General features: G+C 46.5%; 1 protein-coding gene across 3 annotated transcripts in view; it reads left to right on the top strand.

The window, feature by feature from the left end:
* Positions 1-27,624, top strand: part of pcca (propionyl-CoA carboxylase subunit alpha) — a 451,487-nt gene that overhangs the window by 422,919 nt on the left and 944 nt on the right. For all 3 annotated transcript variants that reach the window (XM_072476058.1, XM_072476057.1, XM_072476056.1), the window contains one exon: positions 26,741-26,818. In XM_072476058.1, coding sequence (XP_072332159.1) covers positions 26,741-26,818 — 78 coding nt within the window. The remainder of the gene's footprint in view (positions 1-26,740; positions 26,819-27,624) is intronic.

Here is a 27,624-nt window from a genome sequence, read left to right as displayed (position 1 = left end):
CTGAGGGAGGACTGGGTGAAACCCGGAAGGTATCGGAGGTTTCAGAAAACCTCCGGGTGGCTGGGCCTGTCCAGTAGCTACAAAGCAGTAATCAGTTCCGAGGAGAGCATCAAAGACTTGTGGAAGATGATCCTGATCAATATTGTGGGCAAGGCCAGGGATTGGAGGGCGAGCTACCAACGGAGAAGATTTGCCGGTTTTGGTGGCAGGGCTGAGAGTTCCTCAGCAGGAGGAGGTTGTACAGACAGCACCGATCCAACTGTTCTGCACTGGCACCTGTACACTGACAGCAGAAGTAAAAGGGCAGTGGGAGATTTAACAGCAAAGTGCATGCAGAAGAGGAAATATACTTTGAGCTCGATAGTTTAGACAATTTGACTTGATACTCAGCAGAATGTTACATCCACAACTTCAACCCTATCCAGTGCGGGGAACAGAAACCTCACAGACTCCACCAATGATTTCCTTTCTCTTGCTGCTTAGCTAAAGGCCTCTTAGCTTAATTGAGCACTTTTCGTTTGCTGAGAAAATGTTGCCGTCCCAGAGTCCGAATTGTTTGGATTAGCTGGAGGGTGAAGGAAAGTGGGGTTGAGGGGAGCGCGCTGCTGATTAACCAGCAAATGACAGTCCCGGCAAATAGCCTTGGCTGTGAAATGGGGGTCGGAGGTGAGACACGGTGTGCATTAACGCCACTTTTCAAACCACATCAGGTGATGCTGCATCTGCCTCTATTTTCACAGCAATGCCAGGGCGGGGGTGTCAACATTTTCACTGCCAACTCATGCCGTGTAGCTGAGCCGAGCTCCATGCGTGAATCTTTGGACACACGTGTGGCCGTGATACTCCTCTTGCTCATCCCTTACTTAAAATGAACATAACAAACCGATAGAGTGATTAGCCCCGCAGTAAGGCTACGGTGAGCACAAACAATTTATTTTTAGACTTTAAAAACTTTACAAGTGTTTTTTAAACGATGCGACTATACATTGATCAGCACTAGTGCAGCATGAATCTCTTCTCGGAAACTTCACCGCGCCAATTAAAAAAAAAAAAATTTAGAGTACCGCATTTTGTTTTCCCAATTAAGAGGCAATTTAGCGTGGCCAATCCGCCTACCCTGCACATCTTTGGGTTGTGGGGGTGAGACCCACGCAGACACGGGGAGAATGTGCACACTCCACACCACCGTGCCAATTTGACCTTTTCTCTTTCCATTGCCCTCTTGGACATTCAAGCAGCGCACCTGGTGTTATACAAGAGGGCAATCCTTTGAGGAGGCTATGGTTTCATAGTTATCATATCATAGAATTTACAGTGCAGAAGGAGGCCATTCGGCCCATCGAGTCTGCACCGGCTCTTGGAAAGAGCACCCTACCCAAGGTTAACACCTCCACACTATCCCCGTAACCCAGTAACCCCACCCAACACTAAGGGCAATTTTGGACACTAAGGGCAATTTATCACGGCCAATCCACCTAACCCGCACATCTTTGGACTGTGGGAGGAAACCGGAGCACCCGGAGGAAACCCACGCACACACAGGGAGGATGTGCAGACTCCGCACAGACAGTGACCCAAGCCGGAATCGAACCTGGGACCCTGGAGCTGTGAAGCAATTGTGCTATCCACAAGGCTACCGTGCTGCCCCCTTTTTAAAAAAATTAACCCCTTTACCTCCATGGCAAGTAAGCTATCCTCTCGAGGGAACGCACTTTTGAGGCTGAGGTTGAAGTACAACACCATCAGCAGATATTGTGTTATCCTGAGCGCATTCAATCCCCTGGTAAGACTCCCACAAGTGCTATCTGGTTCCCAGTTGTTTGAAAAGGTGGACCTTAAAGCTGCCCAGGGTCACACCGATTGTGCCCTAATGTAGGCTTGAGGTGAAATATGAAATTGAAAATATGCATTTAACAACTTACATCTGATTTTATAAACTTAACTTAAAAAAAATAATTTTAGAGCACCCAATTATTTTTTTTCCAATTAAGGGGCAATTTAGCGTGGCCAATCCACCTAACCTGCACATCTTTAGGTTGTGGGGGTGAAACCCTCGCAAACACGGGGAGAATGTGCAAACGCCACACGGACAGTGACCCGGGGCCGGGATCGAACCCGGGTCCTCAGCGCCGTAGACAGCAGTGCTAACCACTGCGCCACCATGCTGCTCTACTTTATAAACTTTACTGGCTGGGATGCCTTAATGTGATGTTTTCATCATCTCAACAATACGGTTCCACGCGGCATTCAGTTGCGCCAAATAGTGTGTTAAGGAAGCGCGGTTAACAGGATTGTCCCTGTTGACTGTCGTTGTAAAGAATTTACACCGGCAATTACGAGCATAGCAATTATCAGAGGAAGGAAGTATCTTTGTGTTGTGCTTAAGTGAAATTTAATATTTGCTGCAGAATCTTAAAGTGTAAAGTTAATTTTATTTTTTTGTCCAGGTACAGAAAAAAATGAAATTTCTAAAATTGTCTAATTTTAAACCAGTCATTAGAAATGAACCTTCTCACACAGAAAGCCCATGGTAGATTTAAAAATCCCCCTTTTTTGACAGGGCAAATGTGCAAGAACTGAGGCTAAAATAAAATGTTGGATTGGTCACAGTGCCTGCCTCTGTTGTGTGAACATTAATGCCTGCGTGTGCTTCGACATGGAATGTGCCATTTGCATGATTTGTGGTTCCCTTTGCACGCAACCCAATTTAACTTCAATTTTAAGAGAATAGCGAAATCTCTAGGATACCTTTTGTGCGCAAAGTGAGATTAGCCGAAGACCACAAAATGTGTGAAGCAAAATGCGGCACTCCACAAGGGCTAGGCTGGGAGCTAGGCCAAGTTGATAAAGGATGTGTTCCTCTTTGAACTGCAGCTGTTTTCTTGCTGGATGCTTCGAGCAGTGAGCATAATCTGTGCCATGGTCACCCTGCACTTATTACCAGCGTTAATTACGCAGCTTTAATTACAAAAACAAACTGGTGATGTTGAAAAGGATTTAGTTAATTCCTTCCTTTTTGACATCGACCTCTTGAGTCAAGACTGAGACTGGAGTCAGTGCCAGCTATCAGCGTTAAAGTAAGTCATGGGGACAACTACCTCCGATTACTCATTGTGCTTGTCCATCAGAGTAATCTATTTTACATTGTGCAGCTGCACAGTTGCAGTTGAGTAGTGGGGTTGCTGCTCTGTAATAAACGTGCTGCCTTCCTACGTTTTTCTCATTTTCTTTGGGAGGTGAGCGGGCAGAGTTGGGTGGGGGGGGGGGGGCATCTTTCCATTTGATGGGGCTTCTCACTGCAGAATGATTGGTACTTCCTGAAATGCAAATGAGCAGCGCAGTGGTCAGGCAGAAAGTGTCCAGGCTGAAGTCAGAACACATGATGCTGTAGTAAACCAAAGTGCTTTCAATAATGGACTTCCTTCCAGGAGAAAACCATTCAATCCTTCAGACTTCTTTCATTTTAATTTTCTACCTCTCTTGGGTCGACCCTTAATACCCTTAGTGTGTTGGGTCAGGATGATTTTGTACATTAACGTTACTGTTAGAAATGCTGCTGTTAATGGTGACCACTTTATTTAGAAAGCGCCTTTTGGTTCCCAGGTTCTACCGGAATTTGAGTGTTGTTTTCCTGATCTAACTTCTGGCCGCATAGTTTTCATTTACATTTCCTGTAGGCTGATGAGCTGTTAGCGTATCGCAAAATAAAAATCTTGCCCTCTGAACTAAAATAAGAATAAGAATAATCTTTATTGTCACAAGTCGGCTTACATTAACACTGCAATGAAGTTACTGTGAAAATCCCCTAGTCGCCACACTCCGGCGCCTGTTTGGGTCACAGAGGGAGAATTCAGAATGTCCAATTCACCTAACAAGCACGTCTTTCGGGATTTGTGGGAGGAAACCGGAACACCAGGAGGAAACCCATGTAGACATGGGGAGAACGTGCAAATTCTGCACAGCCAGTGACCCAAGCCGGGTATCGAACCTGGGATCCCGGTGCTGTGAAGCAACAGTGCTAGCCACTGTGCTACCATGCTACCCTAAAGGGCGCGATTTACCGGCCATGTCCCGTTGGGAGGGGATGCAGCCGGTAGATCCCAGGAGAGGCCTCTTCTGGGATACCTGGCAGCTTATACGTGGATCCCGCGAAACGCCACAATCTGGATCCTGCTCACAGTGGGCGGGACCCAGGCTTGCAGAGTTAAGTGAGCTTAAAAGCTCATTTAACACTGCCGACATCAGATCGAAGCCGCTACGGGATCTACCGGCCTGCCAAGGAGTCCACAACCAGACGGCGTTTAGCGCTGGCCCCCACACATGGCGACCAGATGGAATGGCATTTGGGGGGTCCCTCTGGCGATCAGAGGCCGCCGGGTAGCTGGTAACTGGGCATAGTGGCACTGCCACCTGGGCACCATGGCGCTGTCACCTGGGCACCCTGGCCACTACCATTCAGTCACCTCAGCACTGCCACCTGGGCATAGTGGCACTGCCACCTGAGCACCCTGGCTCTGCCACCTGACTGACAGACCAGGACTGCCAGAATGTCCATGTGTCACTACCGGGCTGGCAGAGACACTTCCAGGGTGCCAGACTGGCATTGCCAAGTTACCAAACTGGCATTTTGCCTGCGCCAGGGATTGGGCCTGGGGGTGCCCCACCCCTATGAGGTGGGGTGCAGGGGGGGCTCAAAGACTCCCAACAGCTGAGTTGGAGTGTTGGAGGGGTCCGGGGGTTGCATTTGGACATCGAGAGATTGGGGTACCATTTAAAAATGACGCCCCCATCTCTTCCTGCGTTGACGGGCAGAGCTGCTCACTACAAAGAATGACTCTACGTGTAGCCTTGAGATGTTCCCGCCAGGGCCCGTTTCGTTCACGGCACTACAGGATTAGAAGACGAAGTTTCCAGGTTAACCCACACGCTGAAAGTCAGTTGGAAAATAGAGATTATCTGGCTGGAAAAGGAATGAGGATCTGAGAATCACTTAGGACTGGTACCTGGAGAATGAAGTGGATTCTTTAGGGGCAAAGTTAAACCATAAAGGAATCGGGTTAAATGGGAATCCTTATATTTTAGAGAATAGGTTGCCTACTGAAATAGTATCGATTGAATGTTTCTTTTAGTTTGTGTGTTACAGTAAAAGTCTTAAAGCTTAATCTTGCCGTGTAATCATAGAATTCCTACCATGCAGAAGGAGGCCATTCGGCCCATCGAGTCTGCACCAACCCTCTGAAAGAGCACCCTACCCAGGTCCATTCCCCCACCTTATTCCCATAATCCAACCTAACCTGCACATCTTCACACACCAAGGGGCAATTTATCATGGCCAATCCACTTAACCGGCACATCTTTGGACTGTGGGAGGAAACCGGAGCACCCGGAGGAAACCCACGCAGGCACGGGAAGAACGTGCAACCACGGTGCCATTGTGCAGACCTGGGTCCCTGGCACTGTTGAGGCAGCAGTGCTAGCCACTGTACCACCGTGCTGAACTGGGTCACTGGCACAGTGAGGCAGCAGTGCTAACCACTGTGCCATCGTGCAGACCTGGGTCCCTGGCACTGTTGAGGCAGCAGTGCTAGCCACTGTACCACCGTGCTGAACTGGGTCACTGGCACAGTGAGGCAGCCGTGCCTACCACTGTGCCATCGTGCTGACCCGGGTCCCTGGCACTGTTGAGGCAGCAGTGCTAGCCACTACCACCGTGCTGAACTGGGTCACTGGCACAGTGAGGCAGCAGTGCTAACCACTGTGCCATCGTGCAGACCTGGGTCCCTGGCACTGTTGAGGCAGCAGTGCTAGCCACTGTACCACCGTGCTGAACTGGGTCACTGGCACAGTGAGGCAGCAGTGCCAACCACTGTGCCATCGTGCTGACCCGGGTCCCTGGCACTGTGATGCAGCAGTGCCAACCACTGTGCCGCCGTGCAGACCCGGGACCATGGCACTGTGATGCAGCAGTGCTAACCACTGTGCCGCCGTGCCGTCCCGGGTTCCTGGCACTGTGAGGCAGCAGTGCTAACCACTGTGCCGCTGTGCCGTCCAGGGTTCCTGGCACTGTGAGGCAGCAGTGCTAACCACTGTGCCGCCGTGCCATCCCGAGTTCCTGGCACTGTGAGGCAGCAGTGCCAACCACTGTGCCAACCGCCATGCCGCCCAATTCCAGTCATTCACTGGAAGATCAAATTTATTTTCTAAATGTTATTGATGTCTATAGGGATTTTAAGACTTGCTTTTCACCCAGCCAACTGGATGAGTTCAGAATTTGGTGGAGCTGGGTGTCTCGCAGCGAGTGATTTGTTTTATTCATTGCTTCAAATTGCTAGAAGAGCCAGCAGGTAGTGGAGCATCTGGGACCTTGGAGGAGGGTGAGCACTAACATTCTGTAGCGAGTTTAATCCATCTTTACAGCATAAATCATGCAGCTCTTGAGGTTGAGGGTGGACTGGCATTTTCATGGGTCTCACCATGGAGCAAGACAAATCGACTTGTAGCGATTCACAGCAAACAGGGAATCTCTTCATAGACACAGGTGACTGGGTTTTCTCATGCGTTAAACTAAAACTCATTGTTAATTCTCAACAAATTATTTTTTTTAATACAAATTTAGAGTACCCAATTCATTTTTTCCAATTTAGGGACAATTTAGCTTGGGCAATCCACCTACCCTGCACATCTATTGGGTTGTGGAGGTGAAACCCACGCAAACACGGGGAGAATGTTCTCAACAAATTCTGAGCTGATGTGATGGAACCCAACGTGCAGGATTGATGTCAGTTGGCTCAATGGTAGTGCTTTCGCCTCAGTTTCGGCATACTGTGTTCACTACTCACAGTGCGTTCCTCTTTATTGTTAGAGTGTCATCTTGAGTACAGAGTGTTCCTCTAAGCCTTTCTCCGATGTCTTTCTGACACCTGTCGAGGATTTTGAGCTTTGGTGGGTTTTTCAGTCTGCCAGAGAGTGGCCTGTAAGACCTGTTTTACTAGAGCTCCTGTTTCCATTATTAATACTCTTACTATTGTTCTGCTGAGTTACTGTTATTGTCAAACTCCGTTATTTATTTATATAAAGAAGTTCCTCCTTTTAAACAACGCATATGACTACCTCTTTGTGGTCTCAAGTTAAAATGCATTTTTGGCGACGAGGTGAAAATAGCGAGAAAATAAAACAACATTTTTCGATTTCCAGTGTGGCAACACCAGGTTGCGCTCAGTGAGTGGCTACTATTCATTATGGGTTTATTCGATGGAGTATCAAGTTAGCAGCACCGTGACTATGTTTGATTGGTCGGTGAGTTCGATGAGAGAAATGAGGACTGGGCTGGAAGCATGGAGAGGTTGCAGCATTTCTTTTCAGCAATAGAAGATGGGGCAGAACAGCGCTCCTGAGTGTGTGTGGGGTGAAGACTTATAGGTTGATGTGGAATCTAGCTACGCCACGGAAGCCAGCGGAGATTTCATTTGCAGGTTTAGTTTCTCTGCTCCAGAGTCACCATAACCTGAAGCCCTTGGTGATTATTCAAATTTCACAACCATTTACAAAATATAGCTCTCTCGGTCGCTAGCTTCGTTGGCGAATTACAGCAATTTCAGAATTTCAGAACATTGTGATTTTGGAGCGGTTTTAGAAGATATGATCAGAGACAGGCTGGTCTGAGGCATTAGCCAGGGCAGCATTCAGGGCTGGCTGTTGCCTGAAGTCACACTTACTTTTAAGAAGGCTCTGGAAATTTTTGCCAGGCATGGAAATGCTAAACGTAGTCAGAAGGCTAATATTGGTGCTCGGGCGCGGGGGCACGACATCAAATTAAGAAAGAGCTGAAAGCAGTGGAGTCTTTTAGATGTGGTGGGTCACACTATGCAAATCATTGCAAATTTATGGACGCTGTTCGTCACCGGTGCGACAAGAGGCATTTAGCGAAGAAATGGAGGGGTGCGAAGAACAAGGCAAAGGCTGGGCAAGAAATTCTAAGAAGCAGCTACACTTCATTTAGCCGCTGCAAGCAGGCAGAGGAACAAGCCTGTGGCGTGTTTAATGTGAATGAGACCCAAACGGAGCCTAGTCTTTCTACAATGGTGGTTGATGGTAAGCAAATCAGAATGGAGGTGGACACAGGAGCCTCAACATCTGTAATTAGTGAAGAGACCGACAAGTCGATGTGGGACTCTAAGGGCCAGCCCTCACTCCGGCAGAGATTATTCTTCGGACGTACACCGGAGTGTCCATATCTTTTCTCGGGACATTGTAAATCCATATTGCGTATAATAGTCATGAAGCAAAGACAAGCCTCCTTGTGGTCAAAGGGAAGGGGCCAAGTTTGCTTTGCAAAATTCTAACAAAGATGCCTGAGGTCAAGCACAGGAGGGTGACCGAGATGTTACCGGACGTGTTCAAGAATGAAGTGACTATACTGTGTGGTACAGTGTGAAGTTGTCTGTAGATCCTCAGTCCACTTCCTGCTTTAGCAAGCCCAGGACACTGCCCTCTGCCATGAGAGGGGAGGTGGAGTTGGAATGACTGCAAAGGCTTGGAATCATTGAGCCTATTCAGTTTTCACGTTGGGCAGCTCCAATCATTCCTGTCCTAAAACATGATGCTACAGTACACATGTGGTGACTGCAAGCTCACCGTTAACCAGGTTTCCCAGTGAGAGGCTTATCCATTACCTAGGATGGAAGATTTGTTTTCAACTCTTGCTTGAGGCAAGACGTTTTCATAACTGGGCATGAGCCAGGCATATCAGTAACACTTGCTAGCGGAAGATTCTGAGCAGTAGGTGACAATCAACACACATGAAGGATTTCCATGTACAATTGTTTCATTTTTGGCGTATCCTTCAGTCCGGAAAGCTTTCAAAGGACGATGGACAACCTGTTGTGAAGCATTCCTCAGGTTGCAATCTTCTTGGATAGCACGCATTTGAGGGAAGACTCGAGGAGGAGCATCTCAGCAACCTGGGTCGCGTTTCAGAAAGTTTTCAGAGGCGGGATTATGCCCGAAGTGGAGCAAGTGCATTTTCCAGGCACAAAATGTCGAGTGCCTTGGCCACAGAATCATCGCACAAGGCTTATCTTCTGTGGAGGGGATAAATTTGAACCATTAAGAAAGTTGTGGAGCCCAGGAATGTGGCCGCGCTCGGTCATTTGTAGGTTTGATAAAATACCATGTAAAGTTTTTGCCAGACCTGTCTACAGTGTTGGCTCCACTGTACCTACTTCTGCACAAAGAAACCACGTGGAAGGGGGAGTCTGCACAGAAGACGGTTTTCAAAGATGTGAAATCGCTGCTGCAATGGAAAATGTGCGAGTACGTATTGATCCAGACAGGAAACGTATTCTATCGTGTGAAGCCTTGCCCTACCCCGTGGGGGCGGTACTTTCTCATTTAATGCAGGACGGGTCTGAAACACCATCGGTTTGGAATCTGGGACACCGACACAGGCTGAAAAGGGGATACTCACAGTTGGACAAAGAGGGTGGCTATCGTTATTGCAGTGAAAATATTCCATCAGTACCTTTATGGGCATCCATTCTCCAAATGTACGGACCACGCACCGTTGGTGAACCTTTTCAGTGAGGCAAAATGTATTCCCACCATGGCCTCAGCTGGAATACAGCACGGGGCACTTACACTGTCAGCGTATGAGTGCAATATCTTTTTTTTAAATTTAGAGTGCCCAATTCATTTTTTCCAATTCAGGGGCAATTTAGCGTGGCCAATCCACCTACCCTGCCCATCTTTGGGTTGTGGGGGCGAGACCCACGCAGACACTGGGAGAATGTGCAAACCTCACACGGACAGTGACCCAGGGCCGGGATTCGAACCTGGGACCTCAGCGCCGTGAGGCAACAGGGCCAGCCCACTGCGCCCTCAGTGCAATATCTTGCACAGAGCAGGGAAAGACAATGCAAATGAAGACGCATTGAGTCTCTCCCTTTATCAGATTTACCATCTGGTAAATTTGGTATTGTGCCCCCGAGACAATTTTTTTACTGGAGAGATTCGCACAGTCTCCAGTAAGTGTAAAGCAGTGGATGGACAGAGATCTTATTCTGTCGCAAGTTTTAAAAGATTTTTGATACATGGGTGGCCAACTATCATTGAAGATGAGTCAAAACCTTATCTGAAGTGTAGGGATGAACTATGTGTGCAGGATTTTTTAATTAATTCGTTCATGGGGTGTGGGCGTCGCTGGCTGGGCCAGCATTTATTGCCCACCCCTGAGGGCATTTAAGTGTCAATCACATTGCTGTGGATCTGGAGTCACATGTAGGCCAGACCGGGTAAGGACAAAAGATTTCCTTCTCTAAAGGACATCAGTGAACCAGATGGGTTTTTACGACAATCGACCATAGAATATAGAACATTACAGCGCAGTACAGGCCCTTCGGCCCTCGATGTTGCGCCGACCTGTGAAACCACTCTAAAGCCCATCTACACTATTCCCTTATCGTCCATATGTCTATCCAATGACCATTTGGGTGCCCTTAGTGTTGGCGAGTCCACTACTGTTGCAGGCAGGGCATTCCACGCCCTTACTACTCTCTGAGTAAAGAACGTACCTCCGTACCTCTGACATCTGTCTTATATCTATCCCCCCTCAATTTAAAGCTATGTCCCCTCGTGCTAGACATCACCATCCGAGGAAAAAGGCTCTCACTGTCCACCCTATCCAATCCTCTGATCATCTTGTATGCCTCAATTAAGTCACCTCTTAACCTTCTTCTCTCTAACAAAAACAGACTCAAGTCCCTCAGCCTTTCCTCATAAGATCTTCCCTCCATACATGGGTTCATGGTCGTCATTAGACTTTTAATTCCAGATATTTATTGAAATAAAACTTCACGATCTGTCCTGGTGGGATTCGAACCCAGGTCCCCAGAGCATTAGCTGGGTCTCTGGATTACTAGTCCAGTGACAATACCACTATGGCACTCCCTCCCCTCACAGTTGCAAACTGAGTGGCCAAGAATGGCCGTGCCACCCCCTTGTTTGCGACTCATGGAGGAAATTCATGAGGTTCATCCAGTTGCTTCTAGAATTGAAAGTCCAGCCAGGTTTTGGTGGCCTTAATGTGGATCATGGCTTGGAGAACAGGGGAAGATCCTGTTTGCCATGTCAGATTAACCAGAAACACAGCAGAGTTGTTCGCAGACGTTACAGATAACCTGCCAGACGGTAATGTTGCTGTGGGAGTTCACCAGCAAGTGTTTCCTGAGTTTCCAGGTTTGCGACTTGACTCTGCTGGGGCAGTGGAAGAGGAACATTAATGATCAGATTCTCAATCTACCTCTTCACTTACAATTCAATATCAACTGATACAAGATTAGCCAGTAGTTACTGCCTAGGTTGCAATGCAATCGGGTTGCCACAAAGCTTTTGACATTCATATAATTAAGACATGGCTTTCGTTGTATTTCGGTCCTGATGGGGGGATTGAAATTTAAGGGGGAAGGAGTATTACAGAGTGTCACTTTGAGTACAGCGTGTTCTTGTAAGCCTTTCTCCGATGTAATTGTTTTTCTGGCTTCAGTTGAGGGCACTGAGCATGTGCAAGCTTGGGCGGACTTACCTGCGAGCAAGACTTGTTTTACTACAGCTCCTGTTTTCATAGTTGTCACTCTTACTACCGTTCTGCTGGGTTTACTGTTATTGCCGAACTTATTTACGTAAAGAAGTTCCTCCTTTTAAAAAAATAAATTTAGAGTACCCAATTCATTTTTTCCAATTAAGAGGCAATTTAGCGTGGCCAATCCACCTAGCCTGCACATCTTTGGGTTGTGGGGGTGAAACCCACGCAGACACGGGGAGAACATGCAAACTCCACACGGACAGTGATCCAGAGCCGGGATCGAACCTGGGACCTCGGCGCCGTGAGACTGCAGTGCTGGCCACCGTGCTGCCCAAGAAGTTCCTCCTTTTAAAGAACGCATTCGACTATCTGCTCTGTGGTCTCAAGTCGCCACATTTATACTGGGCAGACCAAATGTAAATTGGATGACCACTTTGCAGAACACCCTGTTGAGTCCGTAATCATGACCCCGAGCTTTCAGCGGCCTGTCATTTTTGTTCCTCATCATGCTTCTGCACTGACCTCCCTCTGCTCTGCTTCTTACAGTGTTCGAGTGAAGCTCAATTCCAGCTCAAGGAACAGCACCTCCTCTTTCATTTAGGCTCTCTGCAGACTTCTGGACTCCGCTCTGAGTTCAGAAATTTCTGACTGTTTTCATTTGTTGCAGGGTATTTTGGCCTTTATCTTGTTTTTGCTTTTTTACAACAACTATTCATTACAGTGGTTAGCACTGTTGCTTCACAGCGCCAGGGTGCCAGGTTCGATTCCTGGCTTGGGTCACTGTCTGTGTTTGTGTCGGCACATTCTCCCCATGTCTGCATGGGATTCCTCCGGGTGCTCCGGTTTCCTCCCACAAGTCCCGAAAGACGTGCTGTTAGGTGAATTGGACATTCTGAATTCTCCCTCTGTGTACCCGACCAGGCACCGGAGTGTGGCGACTAGGGGATTTTCACAGGAACTTCATTGCAGTGTTTATGTAAGCCCACTTCTGACATTATTATTACCATTCATATCTGCTCTAGACAAATCTTTTTGTTTCTTTACTTGTCCCATTATCGCAGCGACACTTTTGTAATTAAAAATAAATATTAGAGTATCCAATTCAATTTTTCCAATTAAGGGGCAATTTAGCGTGGCCAATCCACCTACCCTGCACACCTTTGGGTTGTGGGGGTGAAACCCACGCAGACACGGGGAGAATATGCAAACTCCACACAGGCAGTGACCCAGAGCCGGGATCGAACCTGGGACCTTGGCGCCGTGAGGCAACAGGGCTGCACTTTTGTCATTTATTATCTCCCATCTGCTGCTCCATCATCGACCTAACCTTTTGTTCTTTTTCCTTCGTCCCCCCCCCCATTTCACCTGCTTCAGACCTGTTACATTTCTTTTTAAAAAATAAATTTAGAATACCCAATTCATTTTTTTTTCCAATTAAGAGGCAATTTAGCGTGGCTAATCCACCTACCCTGCACATCTTTGGGTTGTGGGGGCGAAACCCACACAGACACGGGGAGAATGTGCAAACTCCTCACAGACAGTGACCCAGAGCCAAGATCGAACCTGGGACCTCGGCGTCCTGAGGCAGCAGAGCTAACCCACTGCACCACCATGCTGCCCCCTGTGACATTTCTAGCTTACCCTGGTTCAAATTAAGGATCGTTGACCCGCAACGTTGTGATTCTCCCTCCACGGACGCTGCCAGACCTGCTGGGCGCTTTCCAGCATTTTCCATTTTTAATTCGGATTTCCAGCATCTGCAGCATTTTGCTTTCGGACAACCGAAATGAAAACGGCTTGAAGGAAGGGAGAAAAGTTTGACAAAGAATTAAAAGATAATAGTCAAGTAAATCTTAAAACCTGTGCCGACTGTGTTACGGATTAGGTAAGAGACTAATTTTCTGACTTACGGATTGCAATTAATGTTGTGTTTTTAACTTTCTTTCCTGATCAGTGCTTTCAAAAGCTCTAATTTGTGCACTTTAACTTTCATTCAAAATAGACAAAAAGGGGGGCAGCACGGTGGCACAGTGGGTTAGCGCTGCTGCCTCACGGCCGTGTGGAGTTTGCACATTCTCCCCATGTCTGCGTGGATTTCGCCCCCACAACCCAAAGATGTGCAGGGTAGGTGGATTGGCCACACTAAATTGCCCCTTAATTGGAAAAAATGAATTGGGTATTCTAAATTTATTTTTAAAAAATAGACAAAAAGACCCATTCTGGTGTAATGTCTACTGTACGAGGAAATAGCACCGGCATTTTAAATCTCACTCACACCCCTGACTTAAGAAATCTTTGGGAATGGTCGTAGGTATCTGATTCTTTGGAGTAAGATTATTTTTGCATCGATCTCGTTGTTTGTGTTGCACTTTGCCTGAACAGAAGGTGATATGACAATTGGACCCCTATGACCCTCTTTGTGCCTTCTGTCACATTTGGCAGACACACACAGGACCCGACAGAACAAAGGGAGATGTGACATTAACAAACCTTCTCTTTGAGGGGACCTTGTGTTTTATAAGAAAACGTGCAAGAACTTATGTGGCTCCCTACTTCATTGACGTAATTGTCTTTTCGGAAGAAAGACGTGATTCTTTTGTTCAAACTACCAAAGTTGTTGCAAAGTATCCTACTGCTCTGCTGAACAGATGCTCTGCATTAATTGGCCTGTGCAGCTATGACCCAGGCTGTGGGTTTTAGCTGGGAGTTTTGTATGTTTATTTATTGCTGTATATTACCTGGCAAGCATGATCTGAGCATTGCAAGCAAAAGTATTTCATGGTCTGCAGTTTCTAGTGTCATGTGGGTTTAAAAACCTGTGTTTCTTTGGTAATGTTTGAGCAGCAGGGTAAACTCTAAATATCATCCATCAAGACGATAATTTTTTAATGCAGATACACTAATGACTGATGAAGCTGTCTCTGGTATGAATGTTTAGCACCATGGCAAACCATATGTCACTGGCACCAGTTCCATTGCCGTCCTCGCATTTCTGCGGGATCTGCGCAAAAGAAAAACATCAAACGAATTGAATCTGATTCTCTTGCTTTTCATTTTAAACTTGGTTGACCGGGGGAACCACAGTTTAAAAAAAAAAAAATCAGTTTTGCAACCCCGCCCCTTACCAATACGGAATCGCATTTTGATCTGTTTTCTCGAGAAGATACGTGGCGAATTCTTGTTGCGGTGGGGGTGTAGGGGCAGCTCAAATGTATTTTTCCATCTGCTCGATCCCGATCGCAGCCCAGGATAGCGTATTCTCCCTCATGTGGGAAAAGCACAGCTGTTACTGTCCAGCAAATGTATTGTGCTCATCTCACATCGCGGAAGGCTCAGGACTAGAACCGTGGCGTTCCTGGTCAGGGATGGTCGTGCTTCTGCGTCTTTAGATTAGAACATTCCCTGGCATCTGCGCCCAGCGATGCTGTCAGCGTGGGCCAAAGGTAGCCTGGATCAACATTTATCTTTTTATTATTGTTGTGTCAGGAGATTGTCTGAAGGCCCCCCCCCCCCCTTTCCCCTTTTCCCCTTCCACAATTTCTGGTGGATGCCCACCCGCAGAATGCATTGTGAAGCTGTAACTCTGCGGTAAAATGCGAAGCCCTTAGGTTTTTGTTTGCCAGTTCAGTAGCCACCGCTTTCATCCAACAGTGTTTGCCCGAGTGTGACTTTGGCACCTCGTTCTGTATGAGGGTGCATTCATGGGAATAATTAAAGGGCATTTGGCAGCAACCTCCCCCCCCCCCCCCCACACACACACACACCGGAAAATGGAGCCGATGCCTTAAAAGGATGGACTTCAGAATATTCCTGGACCATCCCACAGTCACAGTGTTCTTAGACCAGGCGCACGTCTTAATGAACTTGCATGGCCCTACAGAGTTAAAATCAGGTTACCTATATATTGTGCTGCCCCCCCCAAAGTTTTCAGGTGGAAATATCCAGGGAGGACCCACTCGGGTGAAAATAAATGGACCTTGATAGATTTCCATATCATTTATAACTTTCCTTAATTGCACAGGGAAGACGTGCCAGTAAACCTGGAAAATTGGCAGCTTATATCCATTATAGTAATGTTTCAGGCCGCGGCAAGCAGCTGGCCTTGTTTCCCATCACTCACAATTAATCATCAGTTGGAGATGTCTGGAAAAACATGGCAATGCTATGCGACATGCGAAAAGCTCCTCCAGCACCCGGGCCTGTGGAATAAATGGCCTGGGTTTGATTCTTTGCGGCAAATTGATCCTGGGCCAGGGAAGGCCACAGCGCCTAATGAGTTGCCAGTTTGATAATCTGATGCGACTGTGAACCTTGACCTGGTGTCAGAAAGGATGGGACGCAGTAAGCGGGATGAAAGATGTGTGTTTCCAATCAACAGAACTTTGCATCAATTAGAGGCAGGGAGGGAATTCCATCATCAGTGACTGGATTTATCAGAAAGACTTTCTAGGACCTGTGACCATTTCGAAGGCATAACATTGGAGAGCTCTTGTCATAATCATTAAGCCTTCATGGGAATTGTGAAATGTGGCCCATGTCTGAAGCTCTGTTAATGTTCAAACAATATTTGCTCGGGTGTCCGTCCTTTCCCCATTAAAGGATTTGATAGGATCGACAGAAACTATTTCACCTGGTGGTGGGGGAGGGGTGGGGGCAAACAAGGCCAGGGGAGGGGGGCAGAACCTTAAATACCGAGGCTGTTCAGGGGAGATGTGAGGAAGCACTTCCTAATGGGAATGGAAATCTGCCCCCCCCCCCCCCCCCCCCCACCGCCCCAAAGCTGTTGAGGCTGAGGGTCAGCAGGAAATTTCAAAACTGAGATTGATAATTTTTTGTTGGGTATGGGGACTGAGGGTTACAGAACCCAAGCGGTTAGACGGGGTTCCGATATAGTTAGCACTGTTGCTTCACAGCTCCAGGGACCCAGGTTCGATTCCCGGCTTGGGTCACTGTCTGTGCGGAGTCGGCACGTTCTCCCCGTGTCTGCGTGGGTTTCCTCCGGGTGCTCCGGTTTCCTCCCACAAGTCCCGAAAGATGTGCTGGTAGGTAATTTGGACATTCTGAATTCTCCCTCTGTGTACCCGAACAGGCGCCGGAGTGTGGCGACTAGGGCTTTTTACAGTAACTTCATTGCAGTGTTAATGTAAGCCTGCTTGTGACGATAATAAAGATTATTATTAACTGAAGTGCACAATGGGCTTGTGAAACTGACTAACCTCCTCCTGTTCCAATTAGCATACAGTAAAAACCTGTGACAATGCTACAACTGCACATTGAGCAAAATTAACCATCAAACGGATTGTTTTTTAATTTTTGTACTGTAGTTCAAGGGTCTGGCATATACAAGGTTAACACATAGGGACTGAGTACAGTATCCCCCACATGGTGATGTAAGAAAACACAGGACCCACACCCAGGGGGTCAGTCTTTGGACAGAGCAGTGTGCGCAGGCAAGCATGGAGACGGTTCCTAGCCGGAGCCCTTCCCTGTTTATATGTAGTTCTTGCAGTTAATAAATGCAGTTAATCTGCTTAAGACTATGAAGACTTCAGTGAGATTGACTGAACGTTATCCAGCATCGTACAATATAATAACCAAAATACTGCGGATGCTGGAATCTGAAACGAGAGCAGAGGGGCCACTGGAAAACCTCAGCAGGCCTGACTGTAAGGTGAGAAAGCAGAGTTAACGCTTCGAATCCTTTGGCTCTTCGTCAGAACTGAAGGGAGGGAGAATGTGTTCGATATAAAACATGTTGCTGGGAGAGACTGCAGCAAAGTGTACAGGTGCCAGAGTGTGTCGACTAGGGGATTTTCACAGTAACTTCATTGCAGTGTTAATGTGAGCCTACCTGTGACAATAATAATGATTATTATTATTAGAACAAAAGCCAGATAGACATAGACATAGAACATACAGTGCAGAAGGAGGCCATTCGGCCCATCGAGTCTGCACCGACCCACTTAAGCCCTCACTTCCACCCTTTCCCCGTAAACCAATAACCCCTTCTAACCTTTTTTTGGACACTAAGGGCAATTTAGCACGTCTTTGGACTGTGGGAGGAAACTGGTGCACATGGAGGAAATCCACACACACGGGGAGAGTGTGCAGACTCCGCACAGACAGTGACCCAGCGGGGAATCAAACCTGGGATCCTGGCGCTGTGAAGCCACAGTGCTAACCACTTGTGCTATCGTGGCCATTTTGGGGGGGGGTTAAGAATCAACCACATTGCTGTGGGTCTGGGGTCACATGTAGGCCAGACCAGGTAAGGCGGCAGATTTCCTTCCCTGAAGGATATTAGCAAAAGATGGATGTTTACATAGAACATACAGTTCAAAAGGAGGCCATTCGGCCCATCGAGTCTGCACCAACCCACTTAAGCCCTCACTTCCACCCTATCCCCATAATCCAATAATCCTTTCTAACCTATTTTTGGACACTAAGGGCAATTTATCATGGCCAAGCCACCTAACCTGCACATCTTTGGGCTGTGGGAGGAAACCGGAGCACCCGGAGGAAACCCACGCACACACGGGGAGAACGTGCAGACTCCGCACAGTGACTGAGCAGGGAATTGAACCTGGGACCCTGACGCTGTGAAGCCTCAGTGCTAGCCACCTGTACTACCGTGCTGCCCACAAATGGCCTGGTGTGGGAGGGAGAGGGGGGGGGGGGGATGCATTGAGGCAATACGTGTATGGGGTATTTCAAGAAATGGAGGGTGATGGTCACAATCTAAAGCAGCTGAACTCAGCTTTGAGACCCTACAATATGTACATCCTTCCTCAGAGAGTGGGGAGAATGTGGATCTCGCTCCCACAGGGAGTGGTTGAGGTAAATAGTATTGATACATTTCAGGAAACACTAGGTAAACATATGAATGAGAAATGAATAGAAGGATATGTGGATAGGATTGGATATACAGCAGCAATTTGTTTCACATTGTGCCCTGAATGTTTTATAAATCTTTTCAGGGGTATTGTAAAGCTGAATGTGCATATAGAGACCAGAACAGGTGACCAGAAGCTTGGTCACAGAAGTGGGTTTTAAGGAGTGCCTGAAGGAGAAAAGAGAGGCCGAGAGGGAGAGCGAAGGAATTCCAAAGGTCGCCCCCCCCCCCCCCCCCCCCAGCAGCTGAAGGTGGCCAGAATTGGAGGAGAGCGGATACCTCGGGCGGTGGGGCTGGAGGAGATTCAAGCGATAGGGAGGGAGTGAGGCCGTGGAGGGATTTGAACTCGGGAACGAGAATTTCTGTCAGGCGGGAAGAGGTGGAACAGGAGGATTAGTTGGGCTGAATGGCCTGTTTCAGTGCCGTAAATCCTACGGTCAACTTAAGCTCTTTTTCACGGGCAATTTCCATTTAGCAAGAGTGGCATGAACTGAGAAGCGACTGCACATTGGCAGACGGTGGGGGTAGATTGAACAAGCCTTGGGCAGCCGGACACGACGAACCAACTGTCGCAGGTGAATGTTTGTCAGATTTATTCTGGGCCACCAGATGGAGCATCTACTTCAACAGAAGTGGGGGATTTTTTTAAAAACCGCACCATTTCCTGCTAGTTCTGCTTGAATTGCCCTTCCTTCCTGAAAGTCAGTAAATGACGCTTGACAGCAGATGCGAAAAATGCAAGCCATCCCACCCTCCCAGTGAGCGGGCAGGCTGAAAGGAGAGGGAGGGCAAGCGAGGCTTTCTTTGCAGAATCGGCCAGAGGGCTGTGTGTCACCAATTGTTGAGTGGCGGGTGAGCTTTTTAACCTTCAGAGACAGGCCAATCAGATTGCACGTTTGGGCACTGTGAACTATTAAATGTGCAGCTCTATATGTTTCACTGGTCTCAGATCAGAGATCACATGCTAAAATACAGGGTGGTTAATATACTGCAGTAAACGTTCATACAATCCTAGAATGGCTACAGCAGAGAATGAGGCCATTCAGTCCTTCCTGTCCATGCTGACTCTCTGCAGATCAGTTAATCCCATCCTCTCTTCGTACCTCGGCAATTCTTGTTATATTACCATCCTTGGTAATATGTTGTATTCTTTGTCTTTTCTTCCAGAATGATCCAATGTGTTGTTGACAAAGAATTTTACCAATCAAAAATTGAAACAAAACTAATTTATTATAACACTATTAATTAAACGAAGCTCGCACACTCTACTGAGCTACAGGTAATAATTAAGTAATATTGGATCTGTCTTACAGTATTCAATCATCTAAATAGTCACTAACTACACTATAATCTAACCTTGTGTTCATGCAATCTACTCTAATTATCTTCTAATGCTATCACCATGCTTTCTCCTTACGCTACTCCCAGAATTCCCTCAGGGTCTGACTTAAATAGAGAAATGGTAGCACCCTCTAGTGTTTGATTCATACAGAGATATAATTATTAACCCTTCACTAACCTGACTATATACGTATTATTACAATTCTTTGTCAGCTCCTATCGAGTCTGCCTCCGCTGCGCACTCGGGCAGTAGATCCTCACCACTAAAGATTTTCCTTGTGTCCCTGTTGCTTCTTTTCTCAGTCACCTTGCCATCTGTTTCTCGGGTTCGCGACCTTTCTGCCAACAGGAAGTTGTTCTCTATCTTCCCGCATGTTTTTTTTGGACCACTCAATCAAATCTCCTCTCAACCTTCCGTTCTCTAAGGAGAACAACCCTTAACTTCTCCAATCTATCCAATGCAACTGAAGTCTCTCATGCCCGGGACCGTTCTCGTACACCTCTTCTGCGCCTTCTCTAACCCCAATGTGCGATGCCCTGAATTGGACGCAATACTCCGACTGAGGACATAGCTGTGTTTGTAAAGAATCGTCAGACCTGCCTTGCTGTTGTACTTCATATCTCTGTTTATAAAGCCCAGGATCACTTTCTCAACCTGCCACCTACAATGATATGAGCATGTATCAGCCTGGGTCTCTCTACTCTCATTTAAAATTGTACCCTTTATAGAACAATACAGCGCAGTACAGGCCCTTCGGCCCACGATGTTGCACCGAAACAAAAGCCATCTAACCTACACTATGCCATTATCATCCATATGTTTATCCAATAAACTTTTAAATGCCCTCAATGTTGGCGAGTTCACTACTGTAGCAGGTAGGGCATTCCACGGCCTCACTACTCTTTGCGTAAAGAACCTACCTCTGACCTCTGTCCTATATCTATTACCCCTCAGTTTAAAGTTATGTCCCCTCGTGCCAGCCATTTCCATCCGCGGGAGAAGGCTCTCACTGTCCACCCTATCCAACCCCCTGATCATTTTGTATGCCTCTATTAAGTCTCCTCTTAACCTTCTTCTCTCCAACGAAAACAACCTCAAGTCCATCAGCCTTTCCTCATAAGATTTTCCCTCCATACCAGGCAACATCCTGGTAAATCTCCTCTGCACCCGCTCCAAAGCCTCCACATCCTTCCTGTAATGCGGTGACCAGAACTGTACGCAATACTCCAAATGCGGCCGTACCAGAGTTCTGTACAGCTGCAACATGACCTCCCGACTCCGGAACTCAATCCCTCTACCAATAAAGGCCAACACTCCATAGGCCTTCTTCACAACCCTATCAATCTGGGTGGCAACTTTCAGGGATCTATGTACATGGACACCTAGATCCCTCTGCTCATCCACACTTTCAAGAACTTTACCATTAGCCAAATATTCCGCATTCCTGTTATTCCTTCCAAAGTGAATCACCTCACACTTCTCTACATTAAACTCCATTTGCCACCTCTCAGCCCAGCTCTGCAGCTTATCTATATCCCTCTGTAACCTGCTACATCCTTCCACACTATCGACAACACCACCGACTTTAGTATCGTCTGCAAATTTACTCACCCACCCTTCTGCGCCTTCCTCTAGGTCATTGATAAAAATGACAAACAGCAACGGCCCCAGAACAGATCCTTGTAGTACTCCACTTGTGACTGTACTCCATTCTGAACATTTCCCATCAACCACCACCCTCTGTCTTCTTTCAGCTAGCCAATTTCTGATCCACATCTCTAAATCACCCTCAATCCCCAGCCTCCGTATTTTCTGCAATAGCCTACCGTGGGGAACCTTATCAAACGCTTTGCTGAAATCCATATACACCACATCAACTGCTCTACCCTCATCTACCTGTTCAGTCACCTTCTCAAAGAACTCAATAAGGTTTGTGAGGCATGACCTACTCTTCACAAAGCCATGCTGACTATCCCTGATCATATTATTCCTATCTAGATGATTATAAATCTTGTCTCTTATAATCCCCTCCAAGACCTTACCCACTACAGACGTGAGGCTCACCGGTCTATAGTTGCCAGGGTTGTCTCTGCTCCCCTTTTTGAACAAAGGGACCACATTTGCTGTCCTCCAGTCCTCTGGCACTATTCCTGTAGCCAATGATGACATAAAAATCAAAGCCAAAGGTCCAGCAATCTCTTCCCTGGCCTCCCAGAGAATCCTAGGATAAATCCCATCAGGTCCCGGGGACTTATCTATTTTCAGCCTGTCCAGAATTGCCAACACCTCTTCCCTACGTACCTCAATGCCATCTATTCTATTAGCCTGGGGCTCAGCATTCTCCTCCACAACATTATCCTTTTCCTGAGTGAATACTGACGAAAAATATTCATTTAGTATCTCTCCTATCTCTTCAGACTCCACACACAATTTCCCATCCCTGTCCTTGACTGGTCCTACTCTTTCCCTAGTCATTCGCTTATTCCTGACATACCTATAGAAAGCTTTTGGGTTTTCCTTGATCCTTCCTGCCAAATACTTCTCATGTCCCCTCCTTGCTCGTCTTAGCTCTCTCTTTAGATCCTTCCTCGCTACCTTGTAACTCTATCGCCCCAACCGAAACTTCACACCTCATCTTCACATAGGCCTCCTTCTTCCTCTTAACAAGAGATTCCACTTCCTTGGTAAACCACGGTTCCCTCGCTCGACGCCTTCCTCCCTGTCTGACCGGTACATACTTATCAAGAACACGCAGTAGCTGATCCTTGAACAAGCCCCACTTGTCCAGTGTGCCCAACACTTGCAGCCTACTTCTCCACCTTATCCCCCCCAAGTCACGTCTAATGGCATAATTGCCCTTCCCCCAGCTATAACTCTTGCCCTGCGGTGTATACTTATCCCTTTCCATCATTAACGTAAACGTCACTGAATTGTGGTCACTGTCCCCAAAGTGCTCTCCTACCTCCAAATCCAACACCTGGCCTGGTTCATTACCCAAAACCAAATCCAACGTGGCCTCGCCTCTTGTTGGCCTGTCAACATATTGTTTCAGGAAACCCTCCTGCACACACTGTACAAAAAATGACCCATCTATTGTACTCGAACTATATATTTTCCAGTCAATATTTGTAAAGTTAAAGTCTCCCATAATAACTACCCTGTTACTTTCGCTCTTATCCAGAATCATCTTCGCCATCCTTTCCTCTACATCCCTAGAACTATTAGGAGGCCTATAAAAAACTCCCAACAGGGTGACCTCTCCTTTCCTGTTTCTAACTTCAGCCCATACTACCTCGGAAGAAGAGTCCCCATCTAGCATCCTCTCCGCCACCGTAATACTGCTCTTGACTAGCAGCGCCACACCTCCCCCTCTTTTGCCTCCTTCTCTGAGCTTACTAAAACACCTAAACCCCGGAACCTGCAACATCCATTCCTGTCCCTGCTCTATCCATGTCTCCGAAATGGCCACAACATCGAAGTCCCAGGTACCAACCCATGCTGCCAGTTCCCCTACCTTGTTTCGTATACTCCTGGCATTGAAGTAGACACACTTCAAACCACCTACCTGAACACTGGCCCCCTCCTGCGACGTCAAATCTGTGCTCCTGACCTCTCTACTCTCATTCTCCCTTACCCTAAAACTACAATCCAGTTTCCCATGCCCCTGCTGCATTAGTTTATTTGATCTTTCCTCGTTCTCCATACTGAAATACATCATTTCACACTTCTCTCCATTGAATTGTGTCCGCCAGACACCCGCCCATTCCACCAGCCTGTTTGTGCTCTCTTGAAGTTTATCACCATCCCTCCAAGCTCTGTGTCGTCTGCCAATTTTGAAATTGTGCCCTGCACACCTAAACCACTAATATACACTAATATATGAAAAGCATACCGACTCCTAGAGACCTCACTGTACACGCTCCTCCAGGCTGAACAGCAACCATTCACCATGGACTCCTCCTCCTGTTTCTTATAATAATATGACCTCTGTTTCCTGTCACTCACCCAGCTTTGTATCCACGTTGCTACTGTCCCCTTCATTCCAGGGTCTTCAGCTTCTCTGAATCACCTATCCTGTGGCACTTTGTCAGATAGCTTTGGGAGGTATATGTACACCATATCAACCACATTGTTTTTCATCAAACCTCTCAGTTACCTCATCAAATACTCAAAGTTAATTAAATGCCATTTGCCTTGAACAAATCCACGCTGGTCTTCCTTAATTAATCCAGAATTTTCCGAGCGACAGTTCATTTTTTCACTGATTATCATTTCTAAATGCTTTCCCACCATCAAGGTTAAACAGACGGGTTAGCAATTGCTGGGTTTATCATTACACCACTCTTTTGAACAAGGATGTAAAATTTGCAATCCTCTAGTCCGCTGGCAGCACCCCTGTGTCTAAGGAGGATTGGAAGATTTCTAAAAACACATTTTATTCCTTCTCAGAGTTACAAAGCCAACGCACAGAGTGGACAGGGCAAGGCCTTAATCCATCTCATTGCTTGCTCCAAAGACCAATTCAAATTCAGACTGAATCAAATTCATGGTTCCCGCAAGTGATACATACAGGACCAAAGCTGACAAGAAAAGGCATTGCACCTGATCCCGCTCTTGATCCTGCGCTTGATCTTAACCAAAAGGCCTTCACACTTTCCCCCAGTATCCTCGGATGCATCTCATCTGGCCCTGGTGCCTTGTCAACCTTTAAGTGCAGCGATCCTTTCTAATACCTTTTTGTCATTTGTAACCCATTCAATATCTCACGTGCCTCTTCAGTTAGGACTTTGGCAGTATCTTCTTCTTTGCTCATGACCAGTGCAAAGTAGTCATTTTAGTACCTGAGCCGTACTCCGACCTCGGTGCACATGTTCCCTTTCTGGCCCAACCGTCTTACTATCCTCTGAAAATGTATATGCTGATAGAAGACTTTAGGATTCTCTTTTCTTAGCTGCCAGTCTCTGCTCATATTCCACCTTTGCCTCTCTTAGGAAACTAAAATACTGCAAAATGTTGTGTTCTTTTATTAACTAAATCACAGGCTGCATGAGAGGTCCTAAAAATTCAAGTTTTCTTTTTAATCCCAATGTCCAAACCAGATATGGTGGTTTCTGCTAAATTCCAAGACTTCTACTCATGGACATGCAATTTATTACCTCGCTGAACACCTTTCAGCTTTATTCTCTCCAATTTTCTCCCTTTGTCTGTCTTTGCGGGCAGTGATTCCGCTCCTTCACTGGAATCTGAATCTACAAGGGCCTCCTGCCCCTGGCCTGGCCATGGTGTGCCTGCTGAACACCATTCCAGTGAATGACTTTCACTAAGGTCGGCACTTTAACTCGATGCACCCGTCGGGAATTTGGCGAATTGTTTTTTTTTCATATCCTGCCTAATTTTACTCTCTGTTCAAGTCGGGGGAGCAATATTGTGCAAGGGGTAAAAGTAGCATTTCACCCAATCCTGTGGTTTTCCTATTTGGAGAGACATATTACAATTGCTCCCAAATACTCCTTACCAGTCATGTCATTTATTTTAACACTGATGCCAGATCGTGAATTGCACAAACAAACAAGTACATGGTAATAATGATGGAGAGTCATGGATTGGATCAACATTACATTCATTCATTGTCTGAGGTTTTGCTGTGGGATAATAGTTCATACGCTCATTGGTTTATGTGCCTTTATAAACAGCGGTCTACTTTGCTCTGTAACCTGTAGTGAAACTTCAGTTTTAATAGTTTCATTTTGATGCTTTTTGCAAATCAGAATTCATAAAGCAGTAAATCTTGATCCATTATTGATTGAAATGCTCACCATTCACATAATTAAGCAGATGTTACTGAGTTTAGCGATTGCTATAATTAATAATCATTAATAATCCTTTTTCTCAAGTCTATGTTAAATTTGTCTTGCAGATTCCAACATTTATACATGCACAGGAGAACCTGCGTTTTTAACTTGAATGACCAATGTTAACAAAAATTAAGCCAATTACATTTTTAAAGGTCCATCTGCAGTGTGAAAGATTTATTTAGACTTTAGCATTTCTTTTAAATATTGGAAAGTTATACTGTTTTTGAATAATGGTTCTGTTAATAAACCCTAGCAGATTCTAGGGAGAGTAAGATGTTCTCTCTCCTCCTACAACTTGGCTGGAAATGCAATCACAAAACTAGCATTTGTTTTAGCATTGTACTGTCACCAAAGCTGGGTTTAAGGACTTCACGCAGAAGAAGATTTAGAATGATATTTTTTGATTGATTCAAAGGATGTGGCTTCGCTGGCTAGGCCGGCATTCATTGTCCATCCCTAGGTAACTTTAGTGTGCCAAACCGTATTGGTGTAGTGTGGAGTTAAGATGCTCCTTAAAACTTACCTCTTGAACTAATTCTTTGGCGCCTGTCCCATTGCCTCTTTTGACTTGGTGTCACATTCTTGAGAATTTGAAATGAAATGAAAATCGTTTATTGTCACAAGTAGGCTTCAAATGAAGTTACTGTGAAAAGCCCCTAGTCGCCACATTCCGGCACCTGTTCGGGGAGGTTGGTACGGGAATTGAACCGTGCCGCTGGCCTGCCTTGGTCTGCTTTCAAAGCCAGCGATTTAGCCCTGTGCTAAACCAGCCCCTTGATATCTTATTTGGTATCTTAAGATGAGTATACACTTACACTCGGAGGTCACAGGAGTGGTAACACAGTTTCACTTTACCCCTGCAGCAGGTAGCAGTTAATGTAGCAAAAATGTCAAACCTGGGATTTCTGCTTGGGTGGATTTCCAAATTTTATTAAAAAAGACACCGAATCAGATGTCGCGTGCCATTCAGCTTATGTTCCATAATGATTTTACTCATGGCGAATCAAATGTGACTTTTTGGTATTAATCTTCTGTATTTAATGAAGCATTTTTTAAAAACATAAATTGTGCAGGTTACAGAAGGTCAGGAGGTCTGTGTAATCGAAGCAATGAAAATGCAAAACAGTTTGGCTGCAGCGAAATCTGGAAAGGTAGGTTTACGGGAACTGATCGTAAAGATTTATTTGTTAAAGGGTGAAGAATTAGTGGCTCAAAGGTTAGCACAGCTGCCTCACGGCGCCGAGGTCCCGGGCGCGATCCCGGCTCTGGGTCACTGTCCGTGTGGAGTTTGCACATTCTCCCCGTGTCTGCGTGGGTCTCGCCCCCACAACACAAAGATGTGCAGGGTAGGTGGATTGGCCAAGCTAAATTGCCCCTTAATTAGAAAAAGTGAATTGGGTACACTAAGAAAAAAAAGGGTGAAGAATTAGGGCGGCATGGAGGCGCAGTGGTTAGCACTGCGTCCTCACGCCGCCAAGGACCCGGGTTCGATCCCAGCCCCGGGCCACTGTCCGTGTGAAGTTCTCCCCGTGTCACGGGCTTCAATTTGCTTTGTCCAATTCTTCATCCTTTTATATTAATTTTGAGTACCCAATTCACTTTTTTCCAATTAAGGGGCAACTTAGCGTGGCCAATCCACCTACCCTGCACACCTTTGGGTTGTGGGGTTGAGACCCACACAGACACGGGGAGAATGTGCAAACTCCACACGATCAGTGACGCGGGGCCGGGATCGAACCTGGGACCTCGGCGCCATGAGGCAGCAGTGCTAAGCACGTAATCTATAACCTGTAAATTAACCCCCAGAGCCCAGATAGTATTCCAGTGAATCCATACTGCACTCTCTCCAAAGCCACTATATCAGCCGTGGACAGCATGCAGCCCATCTGGGTTAGGAGTGCGACCCACGAGACATTTTATTAAATTTTTAAAAATAAATTTAGAGTACCCAATTAAT

Source organism: Scyliorhinus torazame, chromosome 15, assembly GCF_047496885.1.
Source record: "Scyliorhinus torazame isolate Kashiwa2021f chromosome 15, sScyTor2.1, whole genome shotgun sequence".
Lineage (NCBI taxonomy): Eukaryota > Metazoa > Chordata > Chondrichthyes > Carcharhiniformes > Scyliorhinidae > Scyliorhinus > Scyliorhinus torazame.
The sequence above is the reverse complement of the archived record's forward strand: the minus strand, read 5'-3'. Positions and strand labels throughout refer to the sequence as shown.